The following is a 16601-nucleotide window of genomic DNA, read 5'->3' on the forward strand; positions in this document are numbered from 1 at the left end:
CTAAGAAGCAAAGAAGTAATGATCAAGAAACTGCTTAAAACATTGTTCATTCATGCTCTCTCTCTCTTCTCTCTCTCTCTCATCTCAAGATTCAGCCATTGTACATTATACATCAAAGACCGCATTGTGCTAGATTATGCAACCTCATTGCGCCTAACTTATAAGCGTAGACTCGTTGAGCTCACGGGATCATGAGATATAATATGGGGTTTGCACACGGTCTCATTTCAAACTTGGTGCCGACCCTTTGCTCTATACCAAACGGGTTGATCCCTTCAAATAGAGTTCTAATGGAAGGAATCAATTCAACACTGAGGTTTAATTTGTTGACACAAAGGAAATGGTTTCTTTGAAAATGGGCATGAAGCACCCATAATAGGGCATAATTAAGATATTACATTTTGAGTTGCTATTGGAAGATACTACAAACTAAATCGCAAGTACCTTTGTACACGGATGAATATTTTGGTACTACCTAAATCTTCATTTTTGATTTGAACAATACTGCTAGATACAATCAGCATGTGTAAACGTGGGGTAACCGGCTAGCCTACGTGGAAGAGAAAAAAAAAAGAAATGCCAAAGTTTAAACGGAAAAGGCAAAAAAAGAAAAAAGGAAAGAAGAAAGCAGGAAGCAAAGAAAAAGCTAAGATTTCTTCTTCTTCGTCTTCATGCCAGTAGCAAACCAAAGCACAACCAAAATTCATGGTATATTGAAGCATTTCTCCACCAAGAAGAAAAACCCATCTCTTAGATTTCATCATTAACATATTTCTCCCAAACCCATTTCAGACTTTTGCCAAACTCATTTAATAGATTTTTTCCAAAACTCATTTCTAACGCATTTCTGTTGTTTCTTATTGATCTTTCTAGATAAACCTCCGTTTGTAGCCGAATCTGAGTCGTGGGTAGGATCGAATTTTCATCTGTGTTTGGTGCCGTCGCACGTTGTGGGTAGGACCGAATCTGCCATCATTGTTATAGCATCAACCCAACTTCAAAGCTAGCTTTCTCCTTGTCGTGCAGCCTTTAAAATAGTCTGAAAACTAAAAGAAAATGAAAAAAAAAAAAAAAGGAAAACTTGAGGAAATTTTAAGGGACCCATGCCTGCTGCAAGTGTCATTACTTCTCTTTCTTTCTTAAAGCATAAAGCCAACTAACTTCCTTGTTCTCAAAATTTGAATTCTTGTAATGGATAAATATAGCAATCATTTGGACATGTGGAACTCTGCTCCTTTTTCTACAACCTCATACTCGACCCTGAAACTTCAATATTAGTCCACTGGTTCTAAGCCGGAGAGCATCTTAACCGAACCTCTGTTCAAGAAAGACAGATCTCCTTCATCTTTACTTTTAGAGAGCAAAACCCTGTAATGTACAAGGTTTCATCACTGGAAAATGAGCAAATAGTTAAAGACCAAAACTCATGAATTGCTGAACATGCTTTGAGAAATGAAGAAACTGTACGTTTTCATTTAATGCCATGTGGATGCGATTACACCGCGGTTCCCCCCGCGGTTGCCTCAAGTATTTTTCTTCTCTAAATGCCACATCAGCTATCGACTACTTGTCTAACACGATTAATTCATTAAACATCCCCTACAAAAAATTGGCAAAAGGCAATATGAAAATAAACAAATTAAAGAGCAACGACATGCTTTATTATCGCAAGTCCAAACCAAAGATTTTTTCAAGAAAGAACACAACTTACAAATGTTCATCCCCACGTTACATTGCATGAATAGATGGAAACTCAACCACATTTGTTATTAAACGAACATTTTCCTTTTCTCACCTCACCCCGAGTGTCCTCACTTTCTATACTCTAGGTCAAATGAACGGCAACATTTATCTCCATGTTTCTCAAGAAAAAGTGAAAATATCATTCTTTGTTGATTAAATCGACAACATAATGAATTGATTTTATTGACTAATATAGCCCCATCCACAATTACCATTTTGTAGTTTTCCTTTCCACCAAAAACTTTGTATCTTACTGTTACGGCCCAATGGAAGGCCTAAGTAACATGACCTATACTCCAAAAGGACCAGTCAATAATACAATTGAAGCCCCATTGGAACTTTATAAAGAGCAAGAACTTTCCATTCTCGAGTAATGTGAGATCTCATACACCACCTATACTTATCTTTATTATATGAGATATCACAATCTTTCTCCATTAAATTTCTGACGTCCTCGTCGGCCAGTCCGTCATAGGTGAGGCTTAAGTCCGACATTTCTGATTATGATAGGCTCTGATACCATTTGTAATGCCTTGAAGGCCTGAGCCACATGACCTGTACTACAAAAGGACTAGTCAATGATATAATTGGAGCCCCATTGGAATCTTATAAAAAGCAAGAATTTATCCTTCCTAAGCAATGTGGAATCCCATACACCACATACCATTCTCCTTATCATATGGGGTATCACACTTATTGAAGAAATTACTCGTTAAAAAACCAAGCAACTTACAAAGCTAATGCTTACAAATTCAAGGCTCTAAATCCCTAAAGATTGTTGATATAAATAACAGAGTTAGAAATCAACAAGGCAACAATTAGAGCAATAAGTACTTGATACATGTTCAAAGAGAGCACCAAAGAAGTGCAATAAGAGAGAACCAATCAATCGCCAAAATATATGCATGGCAGTATAAACTAGGGATAGGTTGAAACACCCCTTTAAATTCATCATAAAACCATCTGCAAAACAAGATTGTTTTCCCATTAAACAATGGAGCAAGTTATAGATCCATTTAGGGTAGAGGTGGTTTGGAGTTAAAAGACCTGTTCCAATGTGGGTTTAAGTCAGGAGCAGGTTTCCACCTACTCTGCCCCATCCCACCCTGACTAGATTAGACTACGCAAGTGATGTGCAGGTATAAAATGATTACAACCAAATGTCAAGTGCAAATCCATTGAAAAAAAAAAAAAAAATCCTCTTCAGAAGCATGTAACATGAAAGTCATCTAAGGAGTGTCGTGATAGTTGTCATCTCACTCTAAACAAGGATATTTTCAGTACTTATCTATGTTTACTATTGATAATGATATATTTTAAAGATCCAAGCTGCAAATAATTCATCACTTATGTTCAAAATGTGATGAATATAACATGTGGAAACCCTAAAAATAAGGTTCATTTTTATTTAAAAAAACATTTAATTTATTCTTTTAGTTTTGTTTCCTCTTGTATAAGATGTTCTTTGACATAATTATAACATTACATATATCCAAGTGTTAACGTATATAATTTAGGAATGTTTGGCTATTACATGTATATTTATCTCTCTGTTAATATTAGTTGTACACAATATATTTACCATGTATAGATGCTGAATATTAGGAATACTTTAGACTTTCACTTGTATAACATTATATCGACTTTCCTTGTAAAGTGTTGACTGATTGCCTTGATAATGAGAAATGGCTTAATCGAGTTGGTCAATTTTTTCAAAAGTTCTCTTGATATTTTTGGTTTTCTTAGTACTTTGACAAAGTGGTGACTAGCATAGCATGTTTAAACCAAAAATATGTATAAAAAACCATTAGGACCCATCTAATTAGATGCCTTACGATCCTATCATGCTTTATCCGCATACTAATAAACCTATGTATATCAACGGTTTACACAATTTACTCTCATTCTCTTTCCTCTGATCCATTTTTTCCCTTCCACGTGGACACACCAATGTGAAACATTAAGGACTCAACAAAACCATTAAAATTTAAGATTTTAGAAGTATCTTCGACATATATAATGATTACAAATACATCTCAAATATTATTTATTTTTAGCAATTATGGTGTGTACAAATTTTCCACGCATGTATATACACACCTAAAACTATGTAAAAGAAAATCTCCTATGTACTCTTCCTTTAAAACGAAATTGTAAGAAGTAAAGAAGTAATTTCAATGAGAGTAATAAATGGTGAGACATACTTGCACAACAAAACTGGCTGTAATCCAATATTTGCATTGATTCATTGACTTCGACTTTCACTTTCTCTGTTAAACTTGGCCAGAGGGAGAACCTCACATGGACCTCAGTTCAAACCAACTATTATTGTGCTTTCAAGATTTGATTCATAGACCTATAACAACACATGAAACATCCAAAAAAATAATAACCAAAATCTCATAAGTTCAATCAACTCATCACTAATTGACCAACTGTATCATTTTACATTGACATATGAAAATTTAGAGTATAAAAAAGAAAATTACACAAACAAGTAAATAGGTCACCTCATTGCTCTCAGGGCTACATGGGCGTCCAACATTCTCAAGCAAGTCGGGAGGAAAGTAGCACCTTGTTGCAATGACCCATTTTGAACCAGTTTTGCTATCCTCCCACATAGACTGTAATTAGAACAAAAAATCGAGACTTCTCAATATTATAATTTAGTAGATAAATGCATTTAAAAGATGCAACTCCAAAATAGAGCAAATCTACAACAACTGAAACAAGTTGTAAAAGAGAAATGGCATGTCTGATGTATCAGATACAAACCAAATCTAGTGATCTCATGGGTGAAGGTGCACAAGTATTACAGCTGGAAACATCATAGAATGCCTAATAATTTGCTTGCCTGGTGCTTATAGGGCATTAGTTCACCATGATTGGAACGAAAAAGAGCATGACCCTGCAGTTTATACATTACTCCACTCACCCTACAAGACTGGTAAAATGATTTCTCATCTAGAACTTACACAACATTATCAATCCATTCTACACCACACAAACCATCTGAAGGAGACCCAGAATGTTCAATAGCCCCCATAAGAGTTTGGAAACCTCTAGAAGGATTTGCCTGTGATACAAGTTGGTCATCTTGTTTAGCATCATATCCTGAAGTATGGTCAATATTTTCTCTTACATGAGCTTTTTGTGGTTCTTTGACAATAAGGTCGTTGTCTGGATGATTTTTTAATGGAACCTCAGCATAGTTCAACAGGTCTCTCCAATCAACATGTGAGTTGTGTGAGGGCAGGGAGTGATAAGAATTATTACCAACCTTTGCAGATACTTTAGCAGGAGGATCTATTTTTTCTTCAAATGATATCTCTTCACGTGTTGATAATTCACAATCTTGAACATGTTGAATGGAATTTACACTTGATGAGCCAACAGAAAGAGGTTTCAAAGTGACATTTATGGACACTCCAGCAAAAGGTTTTTCACCCACATTTTTTATGCTTGATGCACTGTTATTTCCTTGGTTTTCTCTTGCATCTGGAATCTTTATATCAGATACTGAATCAACATGATTGGTGTCTGCAATACCAACATGTGCAGGACTCGATAGACCAGAGCTTCCATTTGTTGTCGTCTTCAACTGATTGACCTTTGGGTCTAAAGTTCCCACTTTCTATTCTGAAGATGACGCCTTCATAACTATGTCAAAAGACAAGTTTGGCTGATTCATACTACTTATGACAACCATATTTAAGTGGCAAAAGTTTCCCTTGGGTCAATGCCAAGCACCCCATGCAGTGCCACTCACCTCTGGGTATTCCATTTTGATTCGGCTGCAAACACTTAAAGTGATTTCTTTTCTCACAAGCATCACAGAGAAGTACATGATTATACACCTCATTGATGTTAAGCTGGCACATTTGGCAAGTTAAAGCCTTATTCATGTAATCCATTGACTGAGGAATCCATTTAGGATGTTCAGGATGCTGCGGTTGCAATAACTTATGAATAAGCTTAGCAATTTCATTGTGACTATTACCAGGTGAAGGCGCTTGGACAAAGCTCATGCCCTGCATAGGCTAATGTATACTAGGCAAATCTCTAGGTGCAGTTTGTGTTATAAATGGCCTAGAGCTTTGATCTCTAACCATTTGAGTGGCAGCTTGTGATGTACTTGCATCAATGGTTCCCTTAACTTTGGCAGAAGTAAGATTTGGCAGCTTGTATTCTTCCTCACTTTTAGCCATTGAGGCAGATTGGGTTTGTAAGGACCATGTAGGACCATTCACCATCAGGTGATCTGCAGAAGAATTCATTGCTAACAAAATATAGGAAGGATAAGTGCCTAAAACATTAAGAGCTTACACAAGTGGAAAAAGCTATCAGAGTAGTTCTGACCAATTATTGGCTAAAAAAAGAAAATAGCCAGTATCATAACAATTGTGACACTACCCGACCCCACCCCCCATCCCAAAGTAAAAAGAAAAATTTGATCAATAGCTTTCAACTGATTCTATACACATTTTAGTCAAGCAATTATGTAATTGCAAAGAACATGCCTTATGAGAAACTCAATTTCTATTCTCTATGTATGCTTTCTGGTTGACACTTTTTTCAATTTTTATCTATAAAAAATAAAGACTAAAAAATATTTAGATTATTTTGCGAATCAATATATTCATCATTTTTCATAAGAGGGGAACATTGCCTTGAAATTGTGATGCATAAGAAGACCCGTTTGATTCATCTAATTTGAGCTGTACTCTTTTGACTTTAGCCAATGATAAGGAACAATGATCTTTTCCTAAATGACTGCTAGGTAATCCTCTTGAACTCATAGCAGCAGTGGTCATTTGATATTGCAAGGATGTACAAGTTATTGTTGTTGAAGCATGAGCTAAGGGTGAAGAAGGTGGGATGCCTCCAGAAGAAACAGAAGTATGGCCTTGTTTAACTAATTAAAAAGTATGCAGAGTATGCAATGCCCCACCATACCAGCTTAGAATACTAAACATAGTCACACAGAAAATTGCAATATTCATCTGAACAAGGATAACACTCTTTTCAAAATTTCCGACTCTAATGTGTGAAACATACACGTAGATTCAGAATTCTAAAACATAGAAAACAAACCTAAGATTCAAAATAGTAATTCCCTAACTTCCACCACATTTCTCCAACAACCAAACAAATATAGCACAACTTAAGACACATATTTCAAGGAAAATTGAACACCAAATCAGATTAAAACTAATGGCTAGGTAAGAAAACTGTATCCAAAATATGAAAGCAGATCCCTCACCTTCCTCTTCGCATTGTCAAGCTTTTCCTTGATTGTCAAATTGGGAGATCGAAACCCTAGCCTCTAATCCTTCACTTTCCCACTAAGCCCCAAATCCTCGATGACCGTCCATATGGCTTCCCTGTCCACCATGTTCTTAGGCGCCAAGGCCGCGCAGGCCTCCGCCAACTTGGCCCTTACCTTAGCCATCAACTTCATCTCCACCTCTGCAAGGGTCTTCCTACCTCGTATCTTTGTCATTGTTGAGAGAACTAGCACGATCTCCCCCACTTTCTTTAGCTGGCGGGCCGGCCCAAGCCCAAGCCCAAACTTAGTCCTCTTACGGTGTCAAACTTGCCGTCTCCAGACTCTACACGGCCATTCGCATTCATCCCCTTATTGAAAATCAAGACAGCCGACGGTTCAATAGATGCCGCCAGATCCATTGTTCAAAGAGGAGAAGCTGACGACGACGTCGTTACAAGAATGGATCGTGAGAGACCTGGAAGAGAGAGAGAGGGGTCACACATGTGAGGAGAGAGATGGCGAATTTACGAGGTGTTTTGAAATTGATTCTTTTAAAAAAGAAAAACTAGAACCTTTTTGGTGGGTAATATATGGAGCGAGGGAACGAGCTTTTCGTGTTTGTGTTCGAGCTCGCACAAGTGTGAGGGAGGGGTTGGGGTGGCTTAGTCGTGGCAGACCGATCTCGAGAGATTAGAAAAGTAGAAAGACAAAGAACATGCCTTTTTTTTTTTTTTTTTTGTTCATTTGGGTTGGAGGTCTGTTTTTTGGTTAGGTTTGAAAAAACCCATAAGAGTGGGCCGAGTGGCAGCGCCGCACAATGTTTTTAAATTCGTACTGTACCGGCCGGTATGGTCGGTATTTGCCGTACCAGCCATTGGGCCGGTACAGGACTATATATGTTTCGTACCGATCCAAATACTGGCCGGTACCGACCTGTATTTCGGCTTGTACCGGCCTGTGTTTCGGCCTTTAATTTTTTTTTTTTACATTTTTTCAAATACAAGCTTATTTTTTTACTCACAATTCAGACTAGACTATTTATAATTTATATATATGTCTTTATATATAATTTATTCATATATAGACTATTATTTTGAAATATAATTTATATATATTTATATATAATTTATTCATATATAGACTATCCCGAAACAATACCGATACCAAAATATTTCGTTTTAATGTCTTGACTGGTACGACGTCTAGTACGATATTCAAAACATTGGCGCCCACAGCTTCGTCTGTGGCTTGTGTTTTTTTTTCAGTTTCTCTCCGGTTACAATTTCATTGATGGAGTCAACTTATAATTGCAGAATTTGCAACCATTTAATTTTAAAACAATAATTGAAAATAATAATATAAAAAGAAAAAAAAAACAATAAAATTTTACCTAATCGAATAATACCTTATCAAGTTAGTTTCAATTACAACCATTTAAGTTGTAGCCTGCTTATTGTTAGGGTGATTTATCAGTCCTACACCAATTAGGATGGGCTACTTCTGTGCAAAGGATCAGATTGTAAGTCTACCCATTATATGCTTGTTAAATTGTCCACGTAAAAAAATTGAAGATTCCACGGCCCATCTTGTTCGCAAAAATATGCTAGAATTTGTTAATCAATCTCTGCCTTCACAAGGTACTGACAGATTTTATAGCTAAAAGTGATAATTTCATTCATCGTCACCTACACCTATGAATTGAATTACAACGCATTCTTGTCACCTTGGAAGAAAAAAAAATACAGCACATACTTGTAAACCGATTACTCAGTAATGGTTTGAGATCCTGATTACCAGTGTAAATGATGCACGAGATCACGCACAGGATTCTTTCTATATACGGAGAAGTAATGGAATATGGGAAACAGCATGTCGTGAACAACTTTTCTTATCCAATAGGACAAACAAAACCCAATATGATTCTTTTTTCCGGGAGAAATTACCTATACAAGACTCTTGTATCTGCAATCAAATGAACAAGAATAGGCGGGATTCTATGTTCGATAATTTTACATAACACTACAGTCACAGGTAAACAACGAAGATGGTAGAATCAGACAAACATGAAATGCAAATTCAATTATCCAACCAATCACAAACAGAAAAGTACACCTCTTGCTTGGCATTTGGGGAAAACTGATCACTAAGCCAATTATCCAAACTGACCACAATAATAAAAGTACACCTCTTGATATCAAATGAACACGGATAGGAATTCTATGTTCAATGATTTGCTGCATAACACTACAGTAACGCATAAATAACAAAGATAGTAAAATCAGACAAACAAAAAATGCAAACCCAATTATCCAACGATCACAAACAGAAAGTACACCTCTTGCTCGGCATTTGGGGAACCGATCATTAAGCAATGCGCAGATTTCTTTCGTATTACATGGGATCATTTCCATGCAACTGTATACCTTCTTGTTTATCAATGCAAGCATATTGGATGGTGAAAAGCAAAACTTTACCAAATCCGTTTCATAAAAAATAATCTGGTGCAGGTTTCTTCGCAGGTGTCCCTCTTGATTCCTACATATCATTTCAATATTTCAGTGTAGCACATAATTCAAGAAGTGAATTAATTCAAGTGGTAATTGATAATACTGAAGCGCAGCACAAAACATAATGCCTCTTCCAATGTTGTGTTATACACAGCCAGAGACTGTGCCTTTAAGTCGATGGAGAACCATCTATTTGTATGAATTGAAAACAGTTCACATGGGATACACACCGATGACAGATCATAAAAACATATTGTCTGAGTCGTGTCCTACGGTACAATACCCCTTGGCCATGGCTCAGGTGGTAAGGATTAGATAAGTCTTAGGTTCTCACCTTAAGGAACCTAACTGAACTAACTAACTAACTAAATAAAGATAAAATAATGCACGATTGCTTTTAGATCTAATAACACTAATAAAAGAACAACAGAGGTTATAACTCACTCAAGAGTATCAATGTAGGAAAAATAAAGAAAGTGTATGTAGCCATTAGTCTACACAAGAACATCCGCCTATTTTTCTCTGGAAATATATTGCACATGAAGCTTACATACAGACCTGTGGAGCAGCATCAAACACACGAAACTGCTTGTTGAGATTCTCATCTAGCTCAAGAATTGCAGCTACATTACCACATCTGCAAAAGCATCCAAGGATGAAACCAAACCGTTTGAATACCAGAACAAAGCAACGGAGAAAAACTTGAATTCCTAATTCACCTGTAGCAGTAATTTGGAGCTGACCAGACTGTAACTATCTGGCTATTGAACATCCATTTATAGCCTTCCATTACCAACTGATGGGCACGACATATGTAGTCAATGTTGTTTGAATGGTTAAAAGAAGTCACAACACTGCCACCAAATAGATAACCAGCACCACGGGGACTCATACCCCAACCATCCACAATATCTTCGGGATCAGACCACAGGAGGTCACACATAGCACCATCATGAGGTACTTCTTGCTTCCGATCAATTGTTCGTATCTGGTAACGTAACATTTTTAGTATATAAAGCTTCAGAGAATATATACATATATATATATATACAGATATGTATAAGTAGGATGGGTTCTCTGACCTGATCCAATGTTAATATGGCAGGAGAGAGTCCTCCATGGACACTGAAAATTTTGTTTTCAATGAGCGCTGATAGACTGTAACAAACATAATTGAAATTTAGAAGCCAAGGGAAAGATGTAACTAAAGTACCCAAATCTAGGCTGTGTTGGAAGCAACAGAAGTAGAGAATGACTATAATTGGCCACTGGCCACTAAAGTGCTATCTGAAGGTCAATACAGAACCTTACAAAATTAAAGACAGACACCTTTATGACTTTTTTTCCCTTTGGAAAGTGGTAATGGAAAATAAACAACGAGACTTTTATCTGAATTTCAGTGCTTATTTTGAAGTCGGGTAACAAGGATGGTGTACTGGAAAGCATAGACACTGTGTGACAAGGAGATGTGCAGGGAGACATCTGAGATAGCCTTTTGAGGTATCTGACACATCAACCTCAATAACTAATGATATAGCATATTTTGGTATCTGTGTTACAAAAGCAGTAGCATGGTGAGACTTGAGTATACTTTTGATTAGGATTTTGAGTACAAGTTGTAGAACCACAAAAAGCACTCTCAGCGTATGATTCCAAAACAAGCAAGAAATTAAGTTGATGATCCCAACCATCCAAGTTGATGACATTTATAACACTGAATGTCTGACCATCCAAAAACAAGAGAAAAATGCTTAATTAACTAACGCAAAAGTCACTTAAGTGGCCACCATGCTGTAACATCCCCGGCATATCACTCCATGATTCTTACGCCCTCCTTACCTATTAAATAAAAAAACCTTATGCCTTCATTAAATTCCAACAGACAGATGTCCCGAGTTTCTAAAGGATATTAGCAAACCTTAAGTAATCAAATATATCAGTGCAATATCTCCAAACATTCACAGATCCATATTTACGAAGGCACTCGTCGTAGAATCCATATACCTGAAAAGTACACATAAATGATAAATGCTCTGAACACATTCTGGCCTAGTTTGGATAGTGAGTTGAGATTAGATGAGTTAGCCTCATTTGTTTTTGTAGATGAGATGAGATAAGATTAAAATTAAAAATTGAATAAAATATTATTAGAATATATTTTTTTTAATATTATTTTTGTTTTGGGATTTGAAAAGGTTGAATTGTTTATTTTATTTTGTGTGAGAATTTGAGAAATTTGTAATGATTAGATGAGATGAGATGAGTTAGAAATGATATGAGTTCAAATGTTTTATGGGGTTTTGGGAAAGGAGAGAGAAAACGTTGAATAAAAATATTATAAAATTAAAATATTGTTATAATATAATTTTTTAATATTATTCTTGTTTTAGGATTTGAAAAGGTTGAATTGTTTTTTGTGTTTTGTTTGGAAGTTTGGAAAAGTTGTAATAATTAGGTAATGTTTTTTTTTTTATAAGTAGTAATTAGGTAATGATTAGATGAAAAAATTGAAGATTTGAAATTGAAAAGTATTTGTGTTTGTGGTGTTTGGATATTAAGATAAGATGAGGTGAGATGGAAGCATCTCTCTATCCAAACCAAGCCTAAGTGTTGAAACAGACAGCTAAAAGATATCTAAGAGCATAGAAAGTTGAAATAGGTATTCCATTAGAGACTTAACCTGCGTGATCTGACGGCTCTCGTGGTTCCCTCTAATCAGAGTTATCCGATCTGGATACCTCACCTGATCACAAACAATTAGTACATTGAGAAACTTTTTTTTGATAAGTACGCTGAGAAACTAATAAATCACTGATCCATAAATGAGTAATGATACATGCACAACTCATTTTACAACACTTTATACAACTGGGTTTTAAATTGAGGGTATTTTTGTAAAACAATGTTACTTTTATAAGTTATTCTACAAAAATGCCCCTCATTTAAAATAGGATTGTGTAGAGGGTTGTATGTGTATCATTTTCCTATATAAAAAGACTGAAAAACATTGTAATTGCATAATAGATTGATATTTGCAATATGGCATTGGCACATTTGGTAAGGTAACTCCACGCTGAACCAATTGAATTAAAGTGAGATGCCAAACAGTCCCTTTGACTGCATAATCAGTTCAAAGTTCCCAAAGAGATCATGAAATGGTGAATATTTAGATGGTGTGAGGAGACTCCCTGAAAGACGCTTTTGATTAGTTTCAGTCCTTGCTTCATCAAAACTAGCGCCTACTAGGAATAGCAGCTAGGCATTTTCGTATAGGGAGAGCAGGGTACTATTTTTTTCAAATCGACTGAGTCTAAGAAGTGTTCTAACTTAGATATGAATATGACTTAATTTTTAAGATATTAGTGGTTTATCATTAATAGAACTGAACTTGAGAACTTCTGTAACCAAAAGGGAGGGAGAGGAGTTGATACCAATCCAACTTCCCATAAGTTAAACACAAAGCTTTGCAGCGGAAAAACATGGCAACAATCATGTAGTCCACAAATAAAAATAAGCTTCAGAATACCTCGTCAATTCAATTATGCAAGTGATGTTCCGAAACAAAAAATCTTCGCATAGATGATAGTCTAATTCAAAATTTTGTTAAGGACTTCTTTAAAAAATACCATGCTTTAGAAGCCACAGAAGTGGCATTTGTATGAGAACCTCCTTACAAAATGGCTGGAAACAATGCGGAAAGGAAAGAAAACGAACCTGAGAAATATAAAGAGCAAGTGCAATAAACTGCAAAGGCCAATAACATTCAGTACAAGCTCACACACGGCATATTATAATATCAATACCTTCAAGGTTACTTGTGTTTTGTGCTTTTTTAAAAAGATTTCTTACTTATCCCAAAAAAGATTAATACCTTCAAGGCTAATAGAAGCAGAAATGTCTCCACAGAGTAAAATCCTCTGTCAACAAAATCTCCAAGAAACAAGTAGTTAGTCTTTGGGCAATCACCTCCTACTTTGAAAAGTTCTTTCATGTCGTAGAACTGTCCGTGGATGTCACCACATATCTACGCAAAAAAGATAGCCAACTGAAATTAGCCACCCTGAAACACAATTAGGATTTTTTTTAAATCATATTTAAGCGTATATGATAAAATCTGGATTCCCTATTTCAACTTCAGCTTAAAATTAATTGCAGGTAAAATAGCTTTGCATTAATGATCAAACTAAAAAATATTGCTTTGCTTAAAGGAACATCAACAAGTGCTTAACACTTAAGACACTTTGACATCGTACTAATTCCCCACCTCTCATTTTCGCATGACCTAGAGGTAGCCAATAGTGCATTAATCTACCAAATCAATGCGCAACAGAAAGTTACCCTCACAGTGGAATCTAAGTAGGGTCCTCCAGAAGTTGCTTTAACTTATAAAGACCAGCAAGGGTCATGGAGCACGACCCTTTTATATAGAACACTGTCTTCAATGCTATCGCCTATTGCACCTATGTTGGTTCCATAAGAGAACAAAAAGATCTGCTTCTTTTCAGTGTAGCAATCATCAAATTAAAGCTTCCTTCAATATGTCACTTCTAAGAGATCTATAAGATCTTAGAAAGAACAGAATCGATGCAATTCCCAGCCATTGCAACTAGGCAGGAGGGTAAAGCTTGCAGATCATGTCAATAAAATCTTAAATAGCCAGATAGGTTTGACCTGAAGCGCCAAAACTGATATCATTGAAAGGCTATTCATGAACATTTCCTGCACCCCACCGCCAAAAAAAATCCTTACAAACTCTTTGTTGGCCACGGATCATGCTTTTCATGACCCTGTATAAGATACTAGCATACTCCGTAAGTCAAAGGCTTACAATTAATGCGGCAATTAATCCTAAGATCTGTAACTTCGTGAAACTGTGATCCAACTGAATAGATTCCCTAACCCATCTTAAGCTGAGTAGACTAACTACGCAAGCATGGTTCGTTCGACACATATTAACCTCATTAATTGAACATTTAAACTTGGAAAGACCACAAAGTTTAGCCAAGCATCTTTTGCAGTAGGGCTTGACTTCTGAAAGTTACATCATTCATGCAAACAATTAGTCCCACAGTTCAGGTTTTTAAAACCCTAAACCCTTATGTATCTCTAACCCAGTTGACTTCTCCAATACATAATTATCTTAAGAATGAAACCCAATAGTTTTTAGCAACTCCAAATGAACAAGCTGCTTCTTTCAATTTTGCGTCACATATTCACAAATATGAAACAAAGATAGACAGCCCACTTGCCAAGACCCAGTCCAACATTGAAATCACAAAGACACAGACCAAATCAGTAAACCCTGCCTTGAAAGTAGGATGTGTGTCTGTGGGTGGGTGTGGGTGCACGCACGAACGCGAGAGAGAGAGAGATGAGAGATGAGGGATGCGGGATGAGAGACTTACTGTGACAGGGGCGTCGACCCTTTGAACGTTGCTCTCTTCGACGAGGATTTCCATGGCTTTGAGGCAGAGAGCCTTGACCTCGGACTCCTTAAGAGGCTCGCATTTCTTCAGCTGCTCTATTTGCCTGTCTAGGTCTGACATCTCTTCCTCTCTCCCAGGCTAAACCCTCTTCTTCCTCAGACCCAGAGAGCACGCTGATTTGGCCTTCAGGGCCCCTCTCTCCCTCACGCACACGCACGCACCCTCTCTCTCTCTCTCTCTGAATCTGCAACTTTTTCTAGTAATTTGTCTAACGTGGGCTGTGGCTCACTCTACCTCCTGTGGCTTCGATTGTGTTCTAGAGGTTTTTGCAGCGAGGACACTTTATTTTGGTCTAATTGCATTCTTCCATTTGTATTTTACAAAGGTAACGCTAGGGAGAAATTATTATAGTAGTGTATATTTTATATTTATTGTATAGTTATTTTTAATTGATTATTTCTGACACTTATTTAGAAAGATGTATAATTTAAATGATACTATATCATGTATATAAAATAGATATTCTTAATAGGAATTTATATCTATATTTATTCTTTTACAAAACCCACCCATACCCGAGCATTATATGTATTGGGAAAGCCTACATAGACGCCGCGATAGACCGAGGCAATTTGTTGAGCATTTGTCATTTATGTAATTTGAAATATCTTAAGATTTTCTTAATAATGTTAAAATAATTTAAGTTAAAATGTTTAATTGAGTTTTAAAAAATAAAAGAAAAAAAATAAAAATATTATAAAATTAAAAATTATTTGAATATATTTTTTGAATATTATTATTTTTAAGTTACAGTTATATTAATTTTTATGTTTTGTTTTGAAGTTTGTAGAAGTTATATTGACTTTTGTGTTTGAATAATAATTAGATAAAAAATTTAAAATTGAAAGATATTTTATGTTTGAGAATGAAATTATGAAAAATTTTAAAAATTTTATGTCTTATCTCTATATCCAAACGTCCTATAAAAAAATTTCGATGGAGCTCGTATAGGCCATTTTTTTTATCAAATTTTTTGTGCATCTCTCTTTTAGCGCATTACATAGGCTTATAAGCATGTTCTCAATTACAGACAAAGGATTATTTACTTTAGAGATCAAAGCTACGTGAGTGAAATTTAAATCATGAGGCTCATAAATAATGTTAAAAAATTCAGTAATAGCTTTGCAAACCTCATTGCCCATTGTGCTCTAATGATCTTGAAAAAATCCAACACCAAACCCATCTCAATCAAGAGATTTCAGATGAGATATATACTTCAAAGCTATCTCCACTTTAGCTGTGGAAATTTCCTTGCAAAGATCTCCTTTCATCTGCTGTAGATGGATTACTAGAAGAGTAAACAGCTTCGAATTGTTTGATAAAAGCCCTTCCTGTCTCGTATAAGTTTGTCAATTCTCTTTCTCACTAATTAGAATCTTTAATGGTTTTGTTCGAATTTATCATTCTCTCTCTAATTTTTATAAAAAATATACACGAGACTTGTACATTTAAGACTTTTCTTACCGTTACTCTAAAAGTAGTAGACACAAAAATGAATAGTCTTAATTTCTAATTGCGCATGGCGTGGAGCTCAAGCACAGGCAATGTTCCATCAAAATTTCTAACTACTCTTATATTTTTCATTTCAAATAGTTG

At 35.8% G+C, this 16601-nt stretch overlaps 2 protein-coding genes across 2 annotated transcripts; both read right to left on the reverse strand.

Annotated features, from left to right (window-relative positions):
• Positions 1-4714: 4714 nt before the first annotated feature.
• Positions 4715-6020, reverse strand: LOC121236708. Its single transcript, XM_041133138.1, has 3 exons — positions 5853-6020; positions 5513-5774; positions 4715-5283 (listed from the first exon to the last, which is right to left on the reverse strand). The coding sequence occupies exons 1-3, from the start codon at positions 6018-6020 to the stop codon at positions 4715-4717; spliced, it is 999 nt and encodes a 332-aa protein (XP_040989072.1).
• Positions 6021-9072: 3052 nt separating this feature from the next.
• Positions 9073-15305, reverse strand: LOC121237353 (serine/threonine-protein phosphatase PP-X isozyme 2). The gene is made up of 8 exons (XM_041134062.1): positions 14925-15305; positions 13391-13543; positions 12200-12262; positions 11438-11523; positions 10602-10677; positions 10239-10507; positions 10078-10156; positions 9073-9547 (listed from the first exon to the last, which is right to left on the reverse strand). Exons 1-8 carry the CDS (start codon positions 15063-15065, stop codon positions 9497-9499), a joined length of 918 nt encoding a protein of 305 aa, XP_040989996.1. The 5' UTR covers positions 15066-15305; the 3' UTR covers positions 9073-9496.
• Between the last annotated feature and the right edge of the window lie 1296 nt (positions 15306-16601).

This window comes from Juglans microcarpa x Juglans regia, chromosome 6S, assembly GCF_004785595.1.
Source record: "Juglans microcarpa x Juglans regia isolate MS1-56 chromosome 6S, Jm3101_v1.0, whole genome shotgun sequence".
In the NCBI taxonomy this organism is placed as follows: Eukaryota; Viridiplantae; Streptophyta; class Magnoliopsida; order Fagales; family Juglandaceae; genus Juglans; species Juglans microcarpa x Juglans regia.